Here is a 22,063-nt window from a genome sequence, read left to right as displayed (position 1 = left end):
CTCACAGTCTGTTCTGAGTCAACTTGAGACCTTTCTGTGTATATTTTTTTATGGTATGATTATTATGAGCTGCTGCTCAGACTCTTTTTTTTTTAATTGTTTATTTTTTAGTTTTAGGTGAACACAATATCTTTATTTTACATTTATGTGGTGCTGAGGATTGAACCCAGTGCCTCTTGCATGCTAGGCAAACGCTCTACCACTGAGCCACAACTCCAGGCCCTCAGACTCTTTTTTTGAGAGAGAGAGAGAGAGAGAGAGGAGAGAGAGAGAATTTTTTTAATATTTATTTTTTAGTTTTTCGGCAGACACAACATCTTTGTTTGTATGTGGTGCTGAGGATCAAACCCGGGCCGCACGCATGCCAGGCGAGCGCGTTACTGCTTGAGCCACATCCCCAGCCCCAGAATCTTAATTTTAATCAAGACCTGGAAAGAAGACAAGCTACAATGGAGCTGGGAAGGGCCTTACCAAGTGCTCCTGATCATTAGGACAGCTATCTGAACTACTAACCAGAGGCAAACTCATTACCATGGGTCATTTCCACCCCCCAAAAGTTAACATGTCTAGGATGGATGGCAATGCCAGAGGGCACATGATTCTCATGAAAATGAGACCAAAAGGTATAAAAGAAAAATGTGGGAAATACAAATTTCAATGTTCCTTTCTCAGAATATAGCATTTATCCTTAATTGGGATGTAAGACCCAATCATAGCCATTCTATTTTATTAATTTTTTTTTGGAACAGAAGACTTTTTAGAGTTTATTCTTTGAGTTATTTTTCATATGCATTCCCACAAGTTTTAAGTATGAAAAGTTATTGGTATGAAATACTTCTGCAACAACACAGTTTACTCTTTTCCTTTGTATTACCACAGTTTAATCTTACCATTCATTGTTTCTCAGGACTGGGTCCTCTATCGACTCCTATGATTGCATCAAGCAAGCTCAAGTTGGCTAAAGCAGAGGATGCAAGAAATGAAGGCACATCAGTGTCCCACATGGGCATGGGAAATTAAGAATTTTTATTGATTTTTTAAAATAAATGACAGAGGAATGCACTGCAATTCATAGTACACATATAGAGCACAATTTTTCATATCTCTAGTTGTATATCAAGTATGTTCACACCAGTTCATGTCTTCATACTTGTACTTTGGTTAATGATGCTCATTGCATTCCATCATCATTGCTTACCCCCTGCCCTCTCCCTTCCCCTCCAACCCCTCTGCCCTATCTAGAGTTTGTCTATTCATCCCATGCTCCCCCTCCCTACCCCACTATGAGTCAGTCACCTCATATCAGAGAAAACATTTGGCATTTGCTTTTTCAGGATTGGCTAACTTCACTTAGTATTATCTTCTCCAACGCCATCCATTTACTTGCAAATACCATGATTTCATTCTCTTTTATTGCTGAGTAATATTCCATTGTGTATATATGCCACTTTTTTTTATCCATTCATCAACTGAAGGGCATCTAGGTTGGTTCCACAGTTTAGCTATTGTGAATTGTGCTGCTATAAACATTGATGTGGCTGTGTCCCTGTAGTATGCTGTTTTTAAGTCCTTTGGGTATAGAATGAGGAGAGGGATAGCTGGGTCAAATGGTGGTTCCATTCCCAGTTTTCCAAGGAATCTCCATACTGCTTTCCATGTTGGCTGCACCAATTTGCAGTCCCACCAGCAATGTATGAGTGTGCCTTTTTCCCCACATCCTCGCCAACACTTATTGTTGTTTGTATTCTTAATAGCTGCCATTATGATTGGAGTGAGATGGTATCTTAGAGTAGTTTTGATTTGCATTTGTTTAATTGCTAGAGATCATGAACATTTTTTCAAATATTTGTTGATTGTATTTTCTGAGAAGTGTCTGTTCACGTTCTTGGCCCATTTATTGATTGGGTTATTTGTTTTGTTAGTGTTAAGGTTTTTGAGTTCTTTAGATACCCTAGAGATTAGTGCTCTATCTGATGTGTGAGGGGTAAAAATTTTCTCCCAATATGTAGGCTCTCTATTCACCTCACAGATTATGTCTTTTGCGGAGAAGAAATTTTTTACTTTGAATCCATCCCATTTATTGATTCTTGCCTTTAATTCTTGTGCTATAGGAGTCTTTTTTTTAAATTAGTTATAGATGGACACAATACCTTTATTTTATCTGTTTATTTTTATGTGGTATGGGGGATCAAACCCAGTGCCTCATGCATGATAAGCAAGCGCTCTGCCACTGAGCCACAACCCCTTCCCTTTGGGAGTCTTATAACAAAGTCAGGTCCTAATCCCACATGATGGAGATCAGGGCCTAGTTTTTCTTCTATTAGATGCAGAGTCTCTGGTTTAATTCCTAGGTCCTTGATCCACTTTGAGTTGAGTTTTGTGCATGGTGAGAGATAGGGGTCTAATTTCATTTTGTTGTATATGGATTTCCAGTTTTCCCAGCACCATTTGTTGAAGAGGCTATCTTTTTTCCAATGTATGTTTTTGGCACCTTTGTTTAATCTAAGATAATTGTAATTTTGTGGGTTAATCTCTGTGTCCTCTATTCTGTACCATTGGTCTACCAGTCTGTTTTGGTGCCAATACCATGCTGTTTTCGTTACTATTGCTCTGTAGTATAGTTTAAGGTCTGCTATCGTGATGCCTCCTGCTTCACTCTTCCTGCTAAGGATTACTTTAGCTGTTCTGGGTCTCTTATTTTTCCAGATGAATTTCATAATTGCTTTGTCTATTTCTATGGGGAATGCCATTGGGATTTTGATCAGAACTGCATTAAATCTGTATAGTGCTTTTGGAAGTGTGGTCATTTTGACAATATTAACTCTGGCTATCCATGAGCAAGGTAAATCTTTCCATCTTCTGATGTCTTCTTTGATTTCTTTCTTTAGGGTTCTGTAGTTTTCATTGTATAGATCTTTTACCTCATTCATTAAGTTGATTCCCAAGTATCTTTTTTTTTTTTTTTGAGGCTATTGTAAATGGGGTAGTTTTCCTCATTTCCCTCTCAGAGGATTTGTCACTGATGTACAGAAATGTCTTTACCAATCATAGCCATTTTAACTATAGCCCTTCCCTTTGCCCACCAATTTTACAATTAGCCAATTGTGTAGGATGTCACACCTGGCTCCTCCTGTCAGAGCAGGGGGCAGTGCTGTGTTAGGGATCAAGGTAGGGGACTGCCGCCCAGCTGTGCAGGCTCCCCAGGTGCCTTTCTGCAGAAGTAACCTTTACCTCACTGAGCGGCTTCTGAGCACATGTTTGATTTCTGTGGCACCCTGGATTTCTAACAGCAGGGCCAAGTGCCCTGGCCACTACTGTTGCAGAGAAGGGTGGATTCTTCAGAAAGTCCAGGAGAGACCACCAACCCCATTTAGAGAAGAAGAAAAGTGAAGAAAACCATTTTTTTATTCTTGTGTGTGTGTGTGTATGTGTGTGTATGTTGCTGAGGTTTGAACCCACGGCTTTAGGCAGGCAAGGCAAGCACTCTTCCAACTGAGCTATGTCCCCAGTCCCAAAAACCTTTCTTTGTAACATTTGCAAAACTGTATCTTTCAAACCACTTCAGGGGCTGGGGCTGTGGCTCAGTGGTGCAGCGCTTGCCCAGCACGTGTGAGGCCCTCATGGGTTCCATCCTCAGCACCACGTAAAAACAAATAAGTTAAACAAAGTCATCGTGTCCACCTACAACTAACAGACAAATAGACAAACTGCATCAGAGCCGGACCCTAACATATGTCCTTTTCAAATATATGAAAATAACATGAAATGCGACCAGCACCAGAGGGCAGGAGAAGGTCCGGAGCAGAGGCGAGAGCTAGCTGGTGGACATAGCAACGCCCCGTGCAAATGCAGGGTGGGTCCAGGTACCCACAGCCAACATGTGGCACTGGTACCAGGAATGCAAGGTTTGAGATAACAGCCTGGGGAGGTGTCCACACCACTGAGAGCAGGACAGGACCAGACTCCAGAGTTAGGACAGTCCATGAGAAAAGAAAGCACCCCCGAGAGCCAGGGTGACCTCCACCCCTGGAGTCCAGGTTTGAATGAGCCACAGAGGACAGACTGGAAGATGCTCCACATTCTGACCAGGACTGTGCCACTCATAGCAGCCTGAGGTCCTTGTCTACCCGTGGACAGGAGTATTCTGAACCCTCCCTGGCACCAGGCTGCCCAGGGCACCGTCAGTGGGGGAGGCACTGGGATGGCCAGACCCTTGCAGACAGAACGGCTGCTCCCATGGGTACTGACTTGAGCCTGCAGCTGGCTTCTCCTTCCCAGGTGCCCATGGGAAGTGGGGGTCTCGCTGGGGAAATGACACACAGCCATGCCAAGGGAAGAAGGGACAGCCGATGCCGGTGGCACTCCATCCTCCCAGTTGGCTTCGATTTTCTGATCTTCGTGGAGAGTGGTAAAGGTGAGAGAAGCAGGAGCCAGCAGTCAGAACAGAGGCCAGTGTCCTGTGCACACAGTGGCTTGGACAGGGGGCTATGGTGGGCACTGGGGCAGGAGGCCAAGGAGGACATGGAATCTTGGTGAAAGCGCAGGCCCACCTGCCCAAGCTCCTGGGTCACTCCGCACATGCCCAGCAACTGGTCAGTGAAACCCTACCCACCAGACAAGCAGGCCATGCAACGGTCAGGAAGGCCACCCAGAGGGAACACCAGGCCCTTCTATTCCCACGGTGGCCCATTGTACTCAAAGGCTCCAGCCCCTTCTGGAACACCCAGCCCTTTCGTGCCCAGGCAGACCACCCACACTGCCCAATGCACCCATTTTGTACCCATGCATACGCTGCCAGCTCAGTACCCTTATGGGGCTGGGCTCAGGAAGTGGCCTACACTGACTTGGGGGTGGCTGGCAGCACAGACAGGCGGCTCAGGGGCCTAGGTGGTAATGCCTCGGAGGAGGACTGACCCTGTGAGCACAGAGCCTCCAGTGTGGCTGTGGGGGACCCGGGAGCAGTGGGGCCAGGCAGGGGCCCTGCCCACTCCAGGGGGGTCTCCCCTCCCATCTGCCTCAGGCCTTTCCTGTGACACTGCTGGGCACAGCTGCCTGTTACAGCGGGCTCCTGGCCATCAGCTGCAGAGGAGGCTCCCTGCTCCTGCATGCTCTGAGCATGCCCATCCTGGCGAGGACAAGACCTGCAGCGACTTCGTGGGCCCGCCAATCCCGCTGGACGGGCCTCAAGGCAGGCCTGGCCCTGCTCGGTGTCCGCCAAGCCCAGAGCGTGTGCAGGCTGCTCCCCAGAGGGAGGGGCCTGCTGGCTGCTGGCTCAGCTGCTTGGTTCCTGGTGAAGGAGCTCTCTGATGGCCATCAGGGGAGGGGAAAGCCCAGCCCTGGTGAGGCAGCTCCCCAGAGTCCAAGGACTCTGTGTCCCCTGTTCCCTGGGGCTGATGCCAGCTCCGCACCATTGCCAGCCCCCGCAGCTCCCCTCTCTGTTGGCCAGAGCAGTAGGCTTTGCCCCGGGATGGGGCTCCCTGCGGGGGCGGAAATCACAAGCCCAGGGAGAAGTCTCCCCAAACCTCCCCAGGACCCCAGCAGACCCCACTGCCCACCCCAGAGTAGGAACCAAGCCTCAGACTGGCCCCAAGCCCATCAGGCAAAGAAAATGGCTGACAGTGCACTTGAGCTGGCTGGGATCTACTGCTGCCAGGTCAGGTGGCCACCGAGAGGAAGCACCCTTCTGCTGGGGCACCCACTGTCCGCCATGGGGAAGGCTACACAAAGCCACAGTCGCCTGACCCTCCCTCTGCCCCCGACTGTGCCAGGGCCTGAGCAGGAAGGCCAGTGCCCATGTGTACAGCAAACAGAAGTTATAGGGGCCAGCAGGGTGGAGACAGGGGGAAGCAGGCTGGATCTGGGTCATGAATGCGGGAGGCACTGGGCTATGGACCCCTCTGCTCCCCACACAAGATCCATGACTCAGGGTTAGGGTTGGGGTTAGGGATTTTGTGGAAATTCTGCCACTTCCCACAGGAGTCCGCGTGGAATCGACAGCCCCTGTCCCTGTCCAGGGCCAGATGTGACCCAGGCCTGGCAACTGAACACTTCCTGCCCCCAGCCACAGCTGGGTCAGAGAAGGACGTGACACAGAAACTGCCCCCCCCCCCGCCCCAGGATATCCTCACCCCTCCCAGAAACTACCTGGAAAGACTGGCGTTTTTTCACTGTTAGACTGAAATTATGGTGTGTAGGCAGGGATCTGTGGAAGTTATCCTGCAGTGGCTCCTGGACAGTCTACATGAAGGAAATTCATCAAAACAGAACACAGATCCACAGATGGACAGACTCCTGGATTTAGCCATGCCTGAAACCAGCAGACCTCGCTGGAAGTCTTAGTCACACAAATCAACAAACCTCCCAGTGCCCTAGCCAGTTTGGGCTCGTGCTGGCACTCAGAAGGCTCATCACCAACCAGGGACTGAGTTCCAACCTGGGTCAACACCAGGCAGACAGAGCCATCAGATGCAAGACAAGAATGGAGAGCATGAATTCCACAGCCACATGAATTCCAAGCCCAGGTTGAGTGGAGGAAAGAGAAGTCAAAATAATCTTGGGGAGTTGGCAGCTGGGGTGCAACTGGGTGGATCAGACCAGCCACCTCTAGGTTCAAAGGACCCTGCTGACAGCAGCACAAACTGGCCTTTTAAAGGTCTGGACAGGGTTTGTGGTCACATTGGCTCAACCCCACCTGGGTCATTTTCAATTCCTGCTCCTGTCAGTATTCTGTATGGGACACGTTGGGGCTTGGTGCTAACTTGGTTTCTCCAGCTCCTGGAGGAGAGGGGCTGTGTCACCTGATTTGCCGTGCCCCATGATTCAGTGTCTATGCCAGAGCCCAGGAAACAGGAAGCAGAGCACATGAGTCCATTTTGCATGGGAGAAAACTGAGGCTGTGAATGGGGCTGGAGCTGCCTTCAGGAGGCGGGGAGCGGGTGTGAGCGACCACACTCAGGTCAGGACTGCCCTTCCCAGGGGTCACCACCAAGGCACCCAGTCTGGCTGTGGCAGGCCTGCAGCAATTCCAAGGATCAGTCTCTTTCCTGCTCTGAGCTTCTGTATTTCTATGTATAAACTACAGGAAATCACAATCCTGAGTGCTCTTCAGAAATTCAAGACATTCTGTGTTCAGCTCTGCATTAAAGAGCTCATTAAGCTGGGGTAGGGGCACAAACCTGTGATCCCACTGATTTGGTGATCTGAGATGGTGGTAGCAATTTTGAGGCCACCTGGACAACTTAGTGAGACCCTATCTAAAAAGAAATAATATAAAATAAAAATAAAAAAGGTCTCAATACATTTTCAATCCCCAGAACTGGGGAAAAAACTTTTTTCATTCAAATTTACTCTTTCGTTTTTTAGCACAATGGCTTTGGTGCAAAGACAGATAACAGGCACTTACTACAGGATGATTTTTTACATAAATCAGTGATTCATCAGAGACCACATGAGTTAGGTGTTTTTTTTCTCTGTTCCACAGATGCCACAGCAGATGGTCCACAGGCCTCTTAGCATCCCACAGTGTGCTCAGCAGTTTTGGACTGTAAGATTGTCCTCACAAAATGATTTTGGGAAATATATCCTCATTTTCTGTATTTTGGACAGGTTTGTGTAAAACTGAAGATATTTCTTCAACTATTTAGAGTAATTCCTCAATGAAACAATCTAAAACTAAAATTGTCATTTTGAGAAGATTTCAAATCATGCACTGAATTTATTTAATGATATAGGACTCTCCAGGTGTTCAGCCTCTTCTAATGTCAGTTTTGTATGTTGTGTTCATCTAGAATGTTCAACATCAAGTTGTTCACGCCCTCTTCTTCTGACCCTTTGAATGCCTGCAGCACTCCTGAGAGTGGAATTGTTTTCTTTTACTCAATCTTTCCTATCAATTATATTGATCTCATCAAAGAACCAACTTTCATCTTCGTTGAATTTCATAGATTTTTTTGGGAAAAGTCTTTGTTATTGTTTTCTGCTTTTTCTTTACTTTCAGCTCTTAATTCTTCTTTGAGTTTGTCATTCTTTTTGCAGCTTTTCGAGTTGGAGCTTGAAGCACTAATTTTCAACTTTTTCTCTACAGCTAAAGTACCACTTTAGCACTTAAAGGATGTGTGATATTTTGCTTCTGTTTACTTGAACATATTTTACAACTTCCATCTCGATTATTTTACCCCTGATTATTTACAAGTATGGCATTTCACTTCCAAGCAATTAGTGACTTTCTAGTAGTTTTCCTGTAATTTAGCTTTAATTCAGAGAGGACACACTATAGGATTTCAATTCTTTGAAATTCGCTGTCACTTGTCTATGACCCAAGATATGGTCTATTTTGGTAAATGCCCTATATGCACATGGAAAGGATATGTATTTTACAGTTGCTGACTCAAGTGTTTCATATACATGAATTAGATCAAATTGGTTAACTCTATTGCTCAAACTGTGTGAGATTGGTCCAAAGATAAAGAAATAGGTGAGTGGGATAGAACAGACCCCTACATATGATGCTTTCAATAAGTGATGCTGGGTTACTTGGAAATCCAAAAGGGCGAAATAGATCTCTGACCTCCTGCCACGCCATTTACAAGAACTTGTGATCCATCATACATCTAACTGTGTACCCTAAGTCATTTAAGCTTCTAATAGGAAACAGAGAACACTCTAATAAAAGCGGCTAACCGCAAAAGAAGACATTGATTGAAGAGACTGGACTTCATTAACAAGAACTCCTGTTCGTTAAAAGCAAACCCAGTGCGAGGTGTCTTTGGTACAGTAAAAATCTAAGTGTCCGACGCAGTCCTCGGACACGAGTCCGGGCGCACCCACCCAGCCAGCCAAGTGCCCGGCCTCCCGGGAACTCGCCGGGCCTCCTTAAGCCGGGAGGCTGGGGCGCTCGGGCCGCAGCTCCGGGCTCCGCCCCCGGGGGTTGCCTTCTCCTTAGAAGGCCAAGCCCCAGCCTCGCCTCTCGCAGGCGGGCGTCGCGCGGTGCGTTCCGCGCGGCCCGGCTGGGACCAGAAGCCCCAGCGCGCGGGAAGCGGCGGGACCCTGCGCGTAGGTCCGGGCGCACGCTGGACTGGCGCGAACGGAAGGCCGGAGGCCGGCGGAGGAGGCGCGGAGCACAGCCTGAAGCCTGCGCGCCCGCGACATGCGGCGGGAGAGGTGAGCGGGCTTCCCGGTGCCTGGCCGCGGGGCCGCGGGGTGCGGAGGCGGCGGCCCCGGAGCCTGCAGGCCAGCGGGTCCCGGCTGGACGGCGCGCGTTCCGAGCCGGCTGGGCAGCCTGCGCCGCGTCCCCGCCCGCCCGCCCGCCCGCCCGTCTTGGAGCTGGAGCACTGCGGCCCCAGGGAGTTCGCTGTCATTCCGTTTGGAATCCCAAAGCGTATAACATCGTGTTTGTAAAGATCGGGGCACAAAAACGCAAGGGTGCCGGCAGCCGGCCGCGGCCCCTCCTGAGGACCGCGCCCAGCCCGGCCTCCCGGTGCGCCCTGGCTCGCCGCGCCGACGCGGCCCGGGCGCACGCGGTGGGGACCGCGGTGTCCCGCGCCCGGCCTCCCCGCGGCCAGCCAGTGAGCCCGGCTGAGCGCTGTCTGCCCACAGGTGCGGCGCCCCCCGCCCGCGTGCCGGTCATGGAGGTGCTGCGGCGCTCCTCGGTCTTCGCCGCCGAGATCATGGACGCCTTTGACCGCTCGCCCACCGACAAGGAGCTGGTGGCCCAGGCCAAGGCGCTAGGCCGGGAGTACGTGCACGCGCGGCTTCTGCGCGCCGGCCTCGCCTGGAGCGCGCCGGAGCGTGCGGCGCCGGCCCCCGGCGGCCGCCTGGCCGAGGTGTGCGCCGTGCTGCTGCGCCTGGGTGAGTGCGGGCCCTGCGGGCGGTCCCCGGCTCTCACTCCAGACCCGGCCGGCTGGGCGGGCCCGCCGAGTCTGGGGTCCGCTGAGCCGGCGCTGGCACGCCTGTCGGGCGACTGCGCCAGTTGGTTACACCCCTGGGCCTCCGTTTCTCCGGGACAGAGAGGGGGCTTGCCCGCGTGCCCCCCGTGTGCCTGGAACGGCCGAGGCGCAGGACAGGCCCGCCTTCTCGGGATGACCAGCTTGCACCCGCCGGCACAGCCCCCACCTCTAGCCCTTCGCTTGCTTGACTCAGATTTCAGTCATTCTCGCCATAAACCATAGAAAGCTCCAGAAAGAATGATGTTTTAGTGTCTGAGCTTCAGAGTGACCCTTGTACTCAGCAGGGCTCAAAAATCCTTTGTGGGACCACGTGTCCGATGTTTGTTTTGGAAAATCGGTCTTTTGGTCGCTCTTTTCCCTTGATCTGGAGGTTGGAGGAGGCCGGCCCCTGGGAAAGTTCCGGAGCACTTGTTTCTGGGGCACAGGCTGCCCAGTAACTCCCATCTTTCCCAGGGTCTGCACCCAGAAGGGAGACACAGGCAGACTCTTGCCCTGGGCTGTCCACCTTGCCCCAGCCAGACGCTGGGCCAGGGGAGGAGCCTGAGTGGGTGTGAACAGAGCCCCGTCATTGGGGACAGGGGGTACCCAGCTCCCTGGGCTAACACTGGTGTGTATGGGTCAAGGAGCAGGACTGTGTAGACCTGGCCTGCCCAGAAGTGTGCAGGGTAGAGGGTCAGATGATGTGGGGACCAGCACTGAGCTTCCAGGAGGGTGGATCTCATCTGGGAAGGGAAAGAGGGCCATATCTCAGGTGTGCAGAGGCAGCAGCGTGCAGGAGTTTGGGGACAATCTGGCTGTGGGGTCCTGTGACACCCACTTCTGCTGCCTCTTCCAGCTGGGCTGAGGGCCACTCCAGGACATCCCTTGTCCTCCCCAGAGCCTGCCAGACTTCTGGGATGGCTGGGAAGACATCCTGCCTGGCCCTGACCTGCTGTCTCCCTCTGTTCCCTCATTCCTGCTTCCCCCCCACAGGCCTTTGGCCAGGGCCCTTTCCACTGCCCAGCTCTGCCATGTCCCCAGCCAAAGGGGACCCTGGAGGGAGGCAGTTTGAACTCCAAGGTGTTCTTATTAATGTCTGTTATCTCAGCTATTCAGGGTGAATGCCTCCACAGCCTGGCACTGTCTGCTGACCCCCAGCATGTCCCCAGCCTGGCTTGTGTCCCACATCAATCCCTAGGACTAGTCCCCAGGGGCCCCCAAGGTCTGTGTTTGGGAACAGCCAGGCCAGCTTTGGGAATTTCCATGCCATGTCCCCATCCTCTGGCTGGCCTCTGGGTTCTGCTCTGGTTCCAGATCTTAATTAATTGGATGGAGCACAGCTGGCCCCAGGGATGTCCCGGAGGCTCTCACTGGCTGACTGGATAGTCAGCAGCACCCTGTTTGCTTTGGCTGGAGAAGTGGCCCGGCTGGGACACCCGACCCAGGGCTGTGTGGGGTTCCCAGCACCGTCTTCCCAGGGCTTCCACCCCACCTCAAGGGCCTGCCGCCAGCGAGGCAGGCTGGGCCTGTGGGGGGCGTTTCCCCCAACAGGGCTGGGCTGACTCTGTGCCACATGACACACCCGCTTGCTACTGGGAGCCCAAGTTGGAGAGTGGGTGGTGCTGGTAGCCCCCCAGCCATGGCTTGGTCTCTCCAGGTCCTTCACCAGAGCCACCACCAGGGGTTCTGGGGCCTGAACTAGGACCCCATGTGAGGCCCCCACCTGTTGGGGTCTCTCTGCCCAGCCCCTCCCCAGGTTGGGCTCTGGCCACCTGCCTGAGCAGCCCGGCTGCTTGCCTGCCAGTGAGTCACTAGGCAGACACCACCCACGCTGGGCAGGATTCCCACCCCACTGGCGCAGCCAGCTTGGCCTCAGGGCCTGGCCTGTCAGAGGCACCCACAGCACCTCCGTGGCCTGTTTCCCTGGGGTTGGAGAGTCAGGCAAAGTCAGGGGTGCCTGACCTCTTGTGTGCCCATGCAGGGGATGAGCTGGAGCAGATCCGGCCTGGTGTGTACCGCAATGTGGCCGGCCAGCTGCACCTGTCCATGCAGTCGGAGCCCGTGGTGACAGATGCATTCCTGGCTGTGGCAGGCCACATCTTCTCTGCAGGTAGGCATGTCCACCCCTCCAGTGGCTGTGGGACCCCAGGAGGCAGCCTTGTGGTGCTCACAGTCCCGTCTTGCTGCTGGGGTTGTCTGAATCTGGGAACAGACCAGCTCAGATGGTGCTGCTTTTGTGGTCTCTAGTGGTTCTGAGAGCTGCTGGCCCTTGGGCAGCTGGCATGGGCCTCTCAGGCAACTGTGGTCCAGCACTGGTGGGCATGGCCTGCTCCGCAGGACTGCTGGGCCCCCTGTCCTGGGGCTGCAGAGCCGGCTGTTGGCTGGGTGGGCCGGGTGCCCACCGCCGGGCTTGGACTTTTCATAGTGAGGTGCTGGGCCCAAGGGGAGTGTCCAAGAGGGAGCATCCTGGCCTCCAGCATGAAGTGTTGGGGTGGGCTGGGCCCAAGGAGGAAGCCTGGGGCACAGGCGTCCTGGGCTGGTGGCACCCGCACCCCACTCCACCCTGGGGCTGCCCTCCAGATCGTGCCCTGTGGGTGGCCTCCTGGGTCTGTCTCCGGCCTGGAGCAGACTGCTTTACAAGCCACGGCCTGATTTTTCAAGTGTGGCTCTGGCCTGCTGGTGTCTGCCATGGAGCTGGGGCCCTGAGTGGTGGTGGGTGTGAGCCCAGGAGGGGCCCGGGGATGCGGAGCCCATCTTGGCCCTCAGCCTGAACCAGAAAGCAGCAGCGTACAGGCTGGGTCTGGGAGGTCCTGCGCAAGGCTGGGGTGGAGGGGAGGAAGGCAGGAAAGCTGGCAGGGGAGGGTCCCGTAGCACTAATTTCCTCCCCGGGGTCTGCTGCCTCATAGGGTCCAGGGGGAGCCTAGGCCACCTGCCCCCCTCAACCCATTGCTTCAGGCCCCTTGTGACAGTGTCCTTAGCCCCATGTGGACTGTGTGACCTGCAGCTATTTCTTGATCTCTCTGAGCCTGGGAGAATTAGGGCTTTGTCTGCCTCTCCAGTGGCCAGATGGCTCTTAGGACACTCCTCAGACCAGCTTGCGGCTGCCTGTCACACTGAACCCCAGCCCTCCTAGTCCCAGGGGCTCTGGGCCCTCGCAGCCCTCTCTGCCTGTGGCGTGCCCACTCTGCCTGGCACACTGGCGGCTTTCCTGCTGGGAATGCAGCCCGTCAGGTTCATCCCTGCCGGGACGCTGCCACCCTGGCCTCCTCTGCTGCGGCCACCCTGGGGTGGCTCTGTGGAGCTTCTCCTGGTCTCCAGCCCCAGGTGGCAGGAGAGCCCAGTTCTGGTGCAGCAGCGACCACTGGGGCCATGCCTGTGCTCTCCCGGGGCTCTGCCTTCACGCTGCTCCTTTCTTTCTTTAATATTTATTTTTTAGTTGTAGTTGGACACAATACCTTTATTGTACTTGTTTGTTTTTGTGTGGTGCTGAGGATCAAATCCAGGGTCTCGCCCATGCCAGGCAAGCACTCTACTGCTGAGCACAGCCCCTGCCCCGTGCTCATTTCCCTTTCTGGTCAACAGTCAGCAGTGGTGGAATATCTTACCACAGAAGACAGGAAAACAAGGGAACCCTTAGAAATCACTACCAACAAGGCACCCACCTGAAAGATCAGCGGAGGAACTGGGTGTGGTGGGCACACCTCGAACCCAGGTCAGCCACTGGGAGGCAGAAGCAGGCAGACTGTGAGTTCCAAGCCAGCCTGGGCAGCTCATTGAGGCCCTGCTCAGAACAGAGTGAAGAAGACTGGGGATGGGGCCCAGTCCCTCGTGCCGTGTGTCTCTGTGCATGCATGTGAAGAAAAGGACGATGTCTAAGTGGCCACCACAGGGCTGGGGTGTACCTTGGGCAGAGATAGCCCAGTGCTCCAGGTCCTGGGCTCCACTCCATCCAGACGTGCACACACAAAGACCAGCAGGCACATGAGCCTCTATCCAGCACCACCAGCCATTAGGCATCCTCGTTCCACCAGGATGGCTTGACCTGCAGCTGCAGGTAACGGCATCTGTGTGAAGCGTCGGAACCTGGAGAGGTGGTGTGGGCACGTTGGAAACAGCCTGACAGGTCCTCAAAGCATTATGTGGAGTTTCTGTGTAACCTGGCAACTCTAGGCAGATGCCCAAGACCTGGAAACACGCAGAGAGGTGGGAACAGCCCACAGGTCCCTCTGTTGACAAACAGATATGGACACCATTCAGTCATGGACAGGAGGGACAAGTGCCCTGCACCAGGACGGCAGGACCCCGAGCACCCTGCTGGCATCCTGCTGAGCACAGAGGTGGAAGTCGGTTAGGAGTAGCCATGGGTCAGGGGACATGGGAATGGTCTGAAATTAGATAGCTGTGAACTGTGGGAATGTCTAGAATGCGATTCTCCATGTCTGAACGATTATGGTAATGGAATGATGTCTTAATAAAAGAGAACAGGAAAACCCAGGGCCAGCAGAGCTACCAGACCAGCCCTGGACACCCCTCCTGCTGGCCCCTGTGGGCTCCAGCTGTGGGATTGTGGCCACCCATGAAGCATGCTGTTCTCTGCACATCAGGCCCCACAGAACACTCTGCCTTTTCTCTTTACTAGTGCCTGCTGCAGGCATGGGGCAGGCACCACGGGCACAGGGCAGTGGGTCTAGAGACCTGCCTGGGCATGGTCAGGAGGTCCTGTTGCCCTGCTGACCTCGAGCAGAGTCCTGGGGTGGGAGCTCAGCCATGGAGGACCAGGGCTGACCGTGTGCACTGTCCTGGTAGCAGCTGGCCCATGGGGCCGTCTCAGCCAGGCTTGAGACTTGGGTTTGTCTGATAGGATGAAAGGGTTTCACACAGGGTGGTCCATGGTCTGTGCTCAGTGCTCAGAGCTCTTTCTTCCTGTTGAGGTGGGATGAGTGTGGCAGTGTCCCCGGCTGAAGTTGTAATTTGGTACTCCAGTGTGGTGACCCACCACCGTCCCTGCGCCCAAGCCACGGGTCCGCGTGGTCGCTGCCCGCCTGTTCTGGACGTTGCGCACGGTGGTCGTGCACGGTGGTCTCGCCCAGTGTGCATGCTGCGCGTCTGGCTTCTTCCACTTGTTTTGAGACCCTCACTGTGTTCACTTTGCTCTTCTCTGTGCTGGGGTGGAACCCAGGGCCTCTCACTTTATATATTCAGGAAGGCATCTAACAGGGGGCTTGAGAGTCCTTTCCCCCAGGGTCATTGGTCTGTCTTCCTCGAGGTGGCCACAGCTCAGTTCTGCTGCTCCGTGGGCTAGTGGTGCAGGGAAAGCTCTTTCCATGGGCCTTGGCTTCTTCATAAAATGGACAACGGTGCTGTCCAGCTGCAGAGGGATGAATGGGCCCTGGGAGTCCTGGCTGTTTTCTTCGTCCAGCCCCAAGGCTGCTGGACCCTGTGCTGAGCTGCCTCCCTGAGGCCTCCTCTGTCCATGAGGCTGGACAGTTTTCCTCCTGGGCCAGTGCAGGTGTGCAGGGGGCTGGGAACCTTGTCTGCCCTCAGGGTGGGCGGGACTGGCCCATGGGAGACGGTGGCCAGGCTCGCACCAGGCTATCAGCTGGCCTCGTTCCACCGGGGTGCGGGCCTGTGGGAGCCACCTGACGACTTCTGGGTACCTCCCATTGACCAGCCACTCACCAGTGACTCTCTCTGCAGGCATCACGTGGGGCAAAGTGGTATCCCTGTACGCAGTGGCTGCAGGACTGGCTGTGGACTGTGTGCGGCAGGCCCAGCCCGCCATGGTCCACGCCCTGGTGGACTGCCTGGGGGAGTTTGTGCGCAAGACCCTGGCAGCCTGGCTGAGGCGGCGTGGTGGATGGGTGAGCCCCTGGGTGCGGGGCTGTGGGAGCTGGTGGGGCTATGGCGAGCTGGGTCCCTGACGCAGGGTGAGGGAGCGGAAAGCGCTCTGGCGCAGGCTCTGGGCTTTCTGCTGCTGCCTGGACCCTGCCACCCGCCCCAGTCCAATCTTGCCCCGCCCCAGCTGCAGACCTGCTGTCCCTAGATGACCTGGGAGAGGTAGGACTCTGGCCCCCTCAGAGGGGAGATCCTGGTCCTGCCCAGAGCACCCTCACCTCCTCGGAGCCTAGCCTCCCCCCACGAGAGGAGGGTCACAAGGCCTAGAGGGGTGGGTGTCAGACCTCCCCGGTCTCCACGCTCGACTGGCCACCTGGGCCTGGGCATACCATGGGTACTGCTGGACCTCGGCATGGAGGTGGGCTGCACCTGTAAAGGGGGTGGCAGGGCTCAGTCCCCCCACTGAGCCTCTGAGTCAAGGTCTCATGAGGTTGAGTTAAGGGTCAGCTGGGAGTGTGGTCCCAACTGGAGGCTGGGCTGCGGGGAGGGTGTACTCCCAGAATGACCCCTGGCTCTGGCATTCCCAGCAGAGACACCAAAGCTGCTGACCCCTCCTGTTGTCTTGTCTGCAAGCCCTGGCAGGCGCCCTGTGCCCAGCAGAGAGGACACTGAGCAGCACTGTGGCCAGAGTCAGCTGAGGAGCCTTCCTTTCCTTAGCAATAGAAAGGAAAGGGAGGGTGAGGACTAGTCATGCACCATCCTCCAGAAGGACTCGCGTCCCAGGGCGTCTCCACTTGTGCAAAACTCAGCCTCTGCTCCCACTCCAAGGGCGGGTCTGAAGCTGTCCAGTGGCCCTGGGCGCCAGGCTGTTGGAGACTCCTTTGGGGCAGCTGGCAAGCAGCAGGGTGTTTGGGAGCCCTGGTGCAGGTGGCTGCTCTCCTTCCCCACCCTGAGCTCCTCCCTCCTGCAGTCCAGCCCCCTCACCGCCTTCCTGCCCCAGGCAGCCTGCGGGTCACAGTGTGCTGGGCTGGCGAGGCCGGGCTCTGCTCTGACGGTACCCTCTTCCCTCACAGACTGATGTCCTCAGGTGCGTGGTCAGCACGGACCCTGGCCTGCGGGCACACTGGCTGGTGGCTGCGCTCTGCAGTTTCGGCCGCTTCCTGAAGGCTGCCTTTTTCATGCTGTTGCCGGAGAGATGAGCTGCCCATCTGGACAGGAGCTGTGGCGTGGCCCCTGGATCCAGCCCTGGAGGCCAGCAACACCTGGGAGCCTTCTCTCCTCTCTGAGCCCCACCCCTCTGCAGACCCAGGCCCCTGGAGGGGTGAGTGGAGAGGGCTGCCTTCAGTGCAGCTGTGGCCCTTCTGGGGGACCCTGCAGCACCTGCTCCCTGATGCCCCTGCCTCAGGAAGGCCATCCCGGATACCAGCTGGCTGTGGTCCTCGTGGGCTGCGGGCCCTGCCCAGTCCATCTGAGGCGTCTCTGCCTGCTGAGGTGGGAGGACTGGGCGCTCTGACCAGCTGTCAACAGCATCAGGCTCCCGTGCTGCTGGCCTCACCCATTTCTAGAGGGGGAAGTGCCCTGATCGTGGCCGAGTACTCACGTAGGTTCCAGGCCAGTGTCCTGACCAGTGGACCTGTGATCCTGTGGGCAAGTGGGAGCCCCGGAGCTTCACCTCGGTGGAGGACCATTGTGTGCCCTGCTTTCCTTGTGTCCCCCTCATCCGGCTCCCAGAGAACTTGGACACCAGGAAGCCCAGCCCCGTGGAGTACACTGGAGTCCAGGCTGGCCCAGGCGTGCTCCTGTAGCCCCAGCAGCCCAGCCCTGCTGAGTGGGGCCTGGGTGGCTGCGCTAGTGCCCTTCCTCTCTGGCTCCTGTCCCCAGCCTGCAGCTCCACTGGCCTGGCAGAGAGGCCCTGCAGGAAGCAGCCCCAGGGTCGTGCATGGGGGACGGGCAGAGACTGGACAATAAAGTCCCAACTGTGGTTTCATTTTAGACAGCCGCCCTCCTGCCTGGGGCACAGTGGGAGGTGTGTGGTTCTCTAGTCTGCTCAGATGGAGAGGTGGGTGCCTGTTCCTACAGCAGAAGGCGCTGGGAGTCCAGGGTGTGATGGGCAGTAGAAATGCACAGGACATTGCCATGGGTCACTGGTGCCACTAGTCAGGCCCCAGTAGGGTCCACGGCCCTGGACTTTGCACACCTGGAATTCTGTCTGGGGCCTTCGAGGGCAGGGCTGGCAGCTATTTCCCATGAGAGGTTTCACTGGACAGTCAAGTGTGGGTGCCTCTGAGACCTCCTGGGGGTGCTGTCCTCTGCTCCTGTGCTACCGGAGGGCCCCGTCCCCTGCTCCTGTGCTACCGGAGGCTCCCATGTGCACACACACACTAGGAACTGAGGCCAGGCTGCTCTGCAGCTGTCCTCTGGGCCTCTTCCACTCTAGCTCCCTCTGTCTAGCTGCTTCCAGGCCGGCTTCACTGCAGGGGTGGGGTCCCAGGCAGGCCTACACTCCCTGATTTTCTGATGCGCGGACCTTCTCCAGGTTGGGCCACAGGATACTGTGCTGGCAGGTGGACACATGACCTCAGTTTCCCTTCTGTACAGCACAGGATTGAGACAGCCGACTCTCAAGGTCCTCTAGCCCTGCTGGCTTCCTGATGAAGCGAACCCCTCAGGTCTCTGCAGCCCATCCTCACCTTGTCCCCTCCTTCAGGGCCCCTGCTGCTGTCCTGGCCCCTTTCCCATCCTGGGAAGTCCCACCTGCTGCTATCACATCCCCCAGCCCCTGGCAACATGCACAGGGTTCCAGAGGCCTCTTGGCAGCTGTGTGAAGTCAGCTCAGGGTGCGCACTGCCTCTGCACGGCCACCAGCTGGGTGGTCTTGGCACTGCCTGTCTTGTGGACAGCAGCCTGGGTGCAGGGTGGAGGAGCTGTGCGGCTCTGCAGGCTCCCATCTGCATTTCCTGGAGCAAAGCCTGTGGTCTGAGTCCAGCACAAGAATGTCTCCGTGCTAAGGACCCAGAGAAGTGGCAGTTTGAAGAGGCAGAGAACAGTGGCCTGGCTGCGGGTCCAGCCAGAGGACATGGAGGAAGAGATGACCCATCCTGGCAGTGACAGACTCAGCATCAGTGGAACAAGCAACGTGAGCCCAATGTGAGGAAGACCAGGAATACCTTCAGGGCCTCAAAGTGGACATCAACAGGTAGAAAGAGAAACACAATCCTGGGGGCCAAAAACCAGCCATGATTCAAACACAACCCTTCTAAAAGCAGCAGACAAATCTAAGTCCCACAAATCTAAACAAGCTGACTGTAAAGATCATGAGAGGAGTAAAAATAGCCTGGACCACCCTGGAACAGAGACGTGGGGAGCCCCCTTGGCAGCCACTCCAAGACCATACCAGGCGGCTCCAGGACAAGGGGCAGGGCAGGAGCTGACCTCCATGCCCAGGAACTGAGTTCAAGGCAGGTGGCCTCTCCCCACCACAGGAGGAGGCAGCTTCTGACACTGACCCCTGCCACCAAGCAAGGCCAGGGGACTGCGGATCCTTAATAACTGGGGAGTGACCGGAATTGCCTACATGAGATTTTAAATCTAGGAGCAATAAATACAACACAAACTGGAAAAAATGTCAGCCGCAGAAGGCCCACGGCCCTCCGGGCCCAGGGCAGGCATGTGAGGATGCTGGCGTGGGCTCCCTTCTGGGGTGAGGATCTTTGGAAGGAGAGTGGAGGCATAGTATTACGACAGCATTGAATGCCACTTTTAAGATGTGAGAATGTGGGGCTGTGGCTGTGGCTGCGGCTCAGTGGTGGAGCACTCACCTAGCACACATGAGGCACTGGGTCTGATCCTCAGCAACACATAAAAATAAAGATACTGTGTCCACCTAAAACTAAAAAAAAAAAAAGATGCCAGAATGTTGGTTTTATGTAATGTGTATGTTATCTCAATCTAAAAAGGGTGACTTAAGAGAAAGACATTAGCGTCATTATTCCAATTCAAGAGTTCATGAGCTCTGAAAGTCAAGAAAAAAAGAAAATATAAGAGAAATGCAGACCAAAACTACCCCCAGGACTTCATTTCCCACCCATTAGCTTGGCCCACATCCAAGTGGACAGCAGTCCCTGTGGTCCAGGGGTGGGCAGCTGTGGTGCCAAGGCCAGCTCTGTGGAGGAAGGGCCACCTCTGAGCTGGCCAGGCAAGCCTGTACTGAAGTCTGCCTTGATCAGACTGCAAGAAGCCAGGGAAACGCTCTGGCCTGGGGACTGCAGGATGGGCAGGTCCTGCTGCCCCCAGTGCAGCTGGCAGCCTAGGGAGCATGGGCAGTTCCCGCATGTGGATATGCATACAGCTGCCCGGACAGCACTGACCCCAGGCAGGAGACCTTTTCTAAACTGAACAGCTGTGTTGGTGACTTAGGCACAAAGAGAAATTAATTATTCCAATTGTATCATATTTTAATTTTATGCCTTCATGGGAAAAGTATAGAGTAGCTCCCCAAAATATCAAACTTCAACAGCAGTCCTTATTGTAACTATTATTATTTTGAACGAATTATATTATCCTGTAGGATAAAGCAAATAGTGCTGTGATAAACCACTGTTTTCAGCTTAAGAGAAATGAGGTAAAGTCCAAGTGTATAAGTAAAAAGTCACTATAATCTTAAAATGTGAATTGGAAACATTAATATGAACCCATAATTTTTTTCCTTTTTCTTTTTTTCTTTCTCCACACTGGAGATTGAACCCAGGGGGGCTCTTCACCACTGAGCTATACCCCCAGCCCTTTTTATTTTGAGATGGGGTCTAAGCGACCCAGGCTGGCCTTAAGCTTGCCTCAGCCTCCTGAGCTGCTCGCATTGCAGGCATGGGCCTCGGGCTGGTCCTCTGCCAGCAGAGCTGGGGAGGAGGTCCTGAGCTCTGCAGGCTTGGGGAAGGCAAACCAGGAAGCTGTCCTCCAGGCTGGGGGGAGGTCTGGAGGAAGAGCAGCCGCCATGAGGCTCTGTACCCCACCAGCGGGGCCAGGCTCTGTGGGGAGGGCCTCTGGGTCTGGGACCTGCAGATGGGGGGCTCCTGGGCCAGACGGCGTGTGATGTGGGCCCTGCACTGATCAAAGAGAAGTGAACACCTGGGAAGGTCAGGCAGAGCATCAGCAGGAGTGGAGCCTGCTGGATAGCCCTGGAGGGCCAGCCACCTGCTGGAACAGCACACCTGTTAATAGGGGGAGGGGGAGCATCCACACGGGGCACCCAGGGTGAATGGGAAGGACTTTGGGACTCCCAGGACAGCCGAGAGGGCTTAATGGCAGGAGGGAAGAGGGGCCACGCAAGGTGGAAGGGTGACAGCCCCAAAGGGCACCCTGTCCAGGTGGAGGGGCAATAGCTTCAGGTTCCTCAACGTGGGCCATAGTGCCAGCCCAAGTCCTCGCCACTGGCCATACCTGCCTCGGAGCTGGACACAGGCCTGGGCTCTCCCTGAACTGAGATGGGGGCCACCCAACCTGGTAATGCCTCTGGTCCCCATTCCCTGACGCAGGGCTGCAGCTGCCTGAGCAGATGTCATCCCCTGCAGCCAGAGCCCCCTATGTCTGCTGCCCATCACTCCCAGGGGAGGCCGTTGGTATCGAGGGGTTTGGAAAAGGGCTCTTCCCTGGTGTTTAGGTGCATGCCAAGTAGTGCAGACCTGGGCAGCCGCCATCATGTCTGGAATCCACTCACACCCAGCAGCAAGTGGGGGAGGTACAGATTCCCCGGGGCTGGAGCTGGCTGGAGGGAGGGGTCACGGCAACAGAAGCAAGCCTTATGGAGTATGAGTGAAACAGACACGATGCTGGCAGTCCCCGCAGGCCTGGCTCCCAGGGCACCTGACTTGGGGGAAGAGGCCTAGACTCTTGATCCTGAAGGTGATGGAAGTGACCTCGACTCTTTCTCTTTTTGGAGGCAGCGGGATGGGCTCAGGTGGTCCTCCTGCTGCAGCCTCAGAGGCTGGGACCCCAGTGTGGCCACTGCACCCAGGGCTGGGATCCTCCCCTTCACCTTTTGTCTACAATGCTGAGGGCTGCTCTGCTGAAGACTGTGGGTACTTTAGATGGTGTTTAAAAAAAAAAACTGCAGGAAGACAGAGAGAAATGTGTCTATTCTGTAGATTTTCTTTTGCAGGGCAGGGGATGGAACCCAGGTCGAGCTCCACCGTGGAGCTCCATCCCAGCCCAAGAGAAAGTATTTAGGGAAAAGACTTTGTGAAGAAGCGGCCAGCAGCAGATAGAAACGTGTGCAGTCTACACAGGAGGTGACATTCAGTCCTCAGCCA

At 55.2% G+C, this 22,063-nt stretch overlaps 1 protein-coding gene across 1 annotated transcript; it reads left to right on the top strand.

The window, feature by feature from the left end:
- The first annotated feature begins 9,016 nt into the window (after positions 1 to 9,016).
- Positions 9,017 to 19,658, top strand: Bok (BCL2 family apoptosis regulator BOK). Its single transcript, XM_027951765.3, has 5 exons — positions 9,017 to 9,159; positions 9,595 to 9,846; positions 11,905 to 12,033; positions 15,621 to 15,784; positions 16,832 to 19,658. Exons 2-5 carry the CDS (start codon positions 9,624 to 9,626, stop codon positions 16,955 to 16,957), a joined length of 642 nt encoding a protein of 213 aa, XP_027807566.2. The 5' UTR covers positions 9,017 to 9,159; positions 9,595 to 9,623; the 3' UTR covers positions 16,958 to 19,658.
- Positions 19,659 to 22,063: the final 2,405 nt, after the last annotated feature.

The sequence above is a fragment of the Marmota flaviventris genome, chromosome 11 (genome assembly GCF_047511675.1).
Source record: "Marmota flaviventris isolate mMarFla1 chromosome 11, mMarFla1.hap1, whole genome shotgun sequence".
In the NCBI taxonomy this organism is placed as follows: Eukaryota; Metazoa; Chordata; class Mammalia; order Rodentia; family Sciuridae; genus Marmota; species Marmota flaviventris.
Note: the sequence above shows the minus strand (reverse complement) of the source record. Positions and strands in the feature narration are given on the sequence as shown.

What these genes read in the sequence shown, in the direction of transcription:
- Bok (XM_027951765.3), top strand. Translation starts at nt 9,624, where the DNA reads ATGGAGGTGCTGCGGCGCTCCTCGGTCTTCGCCGCCGAGATCATGGAC. An exon ending in CGCCGTGCTGCTGCGCCTGG is followed by an intron (nt 9,847 to 11,904) that starts GTGAGTGCGGGC and finishes GTGCCCATGCAG; the next exon opens with GGGATGAGCTGGAGCAGATC. An exon ending in TGAGGCGGCGTGGTGGATGG is followed by an intron (nt 15,785 to 16,831) that starts GTGAGCCCCTGG and finishes CTTCCCTCACAG; the next exon opens with ACTGATGTCCTCAGGTGCGT.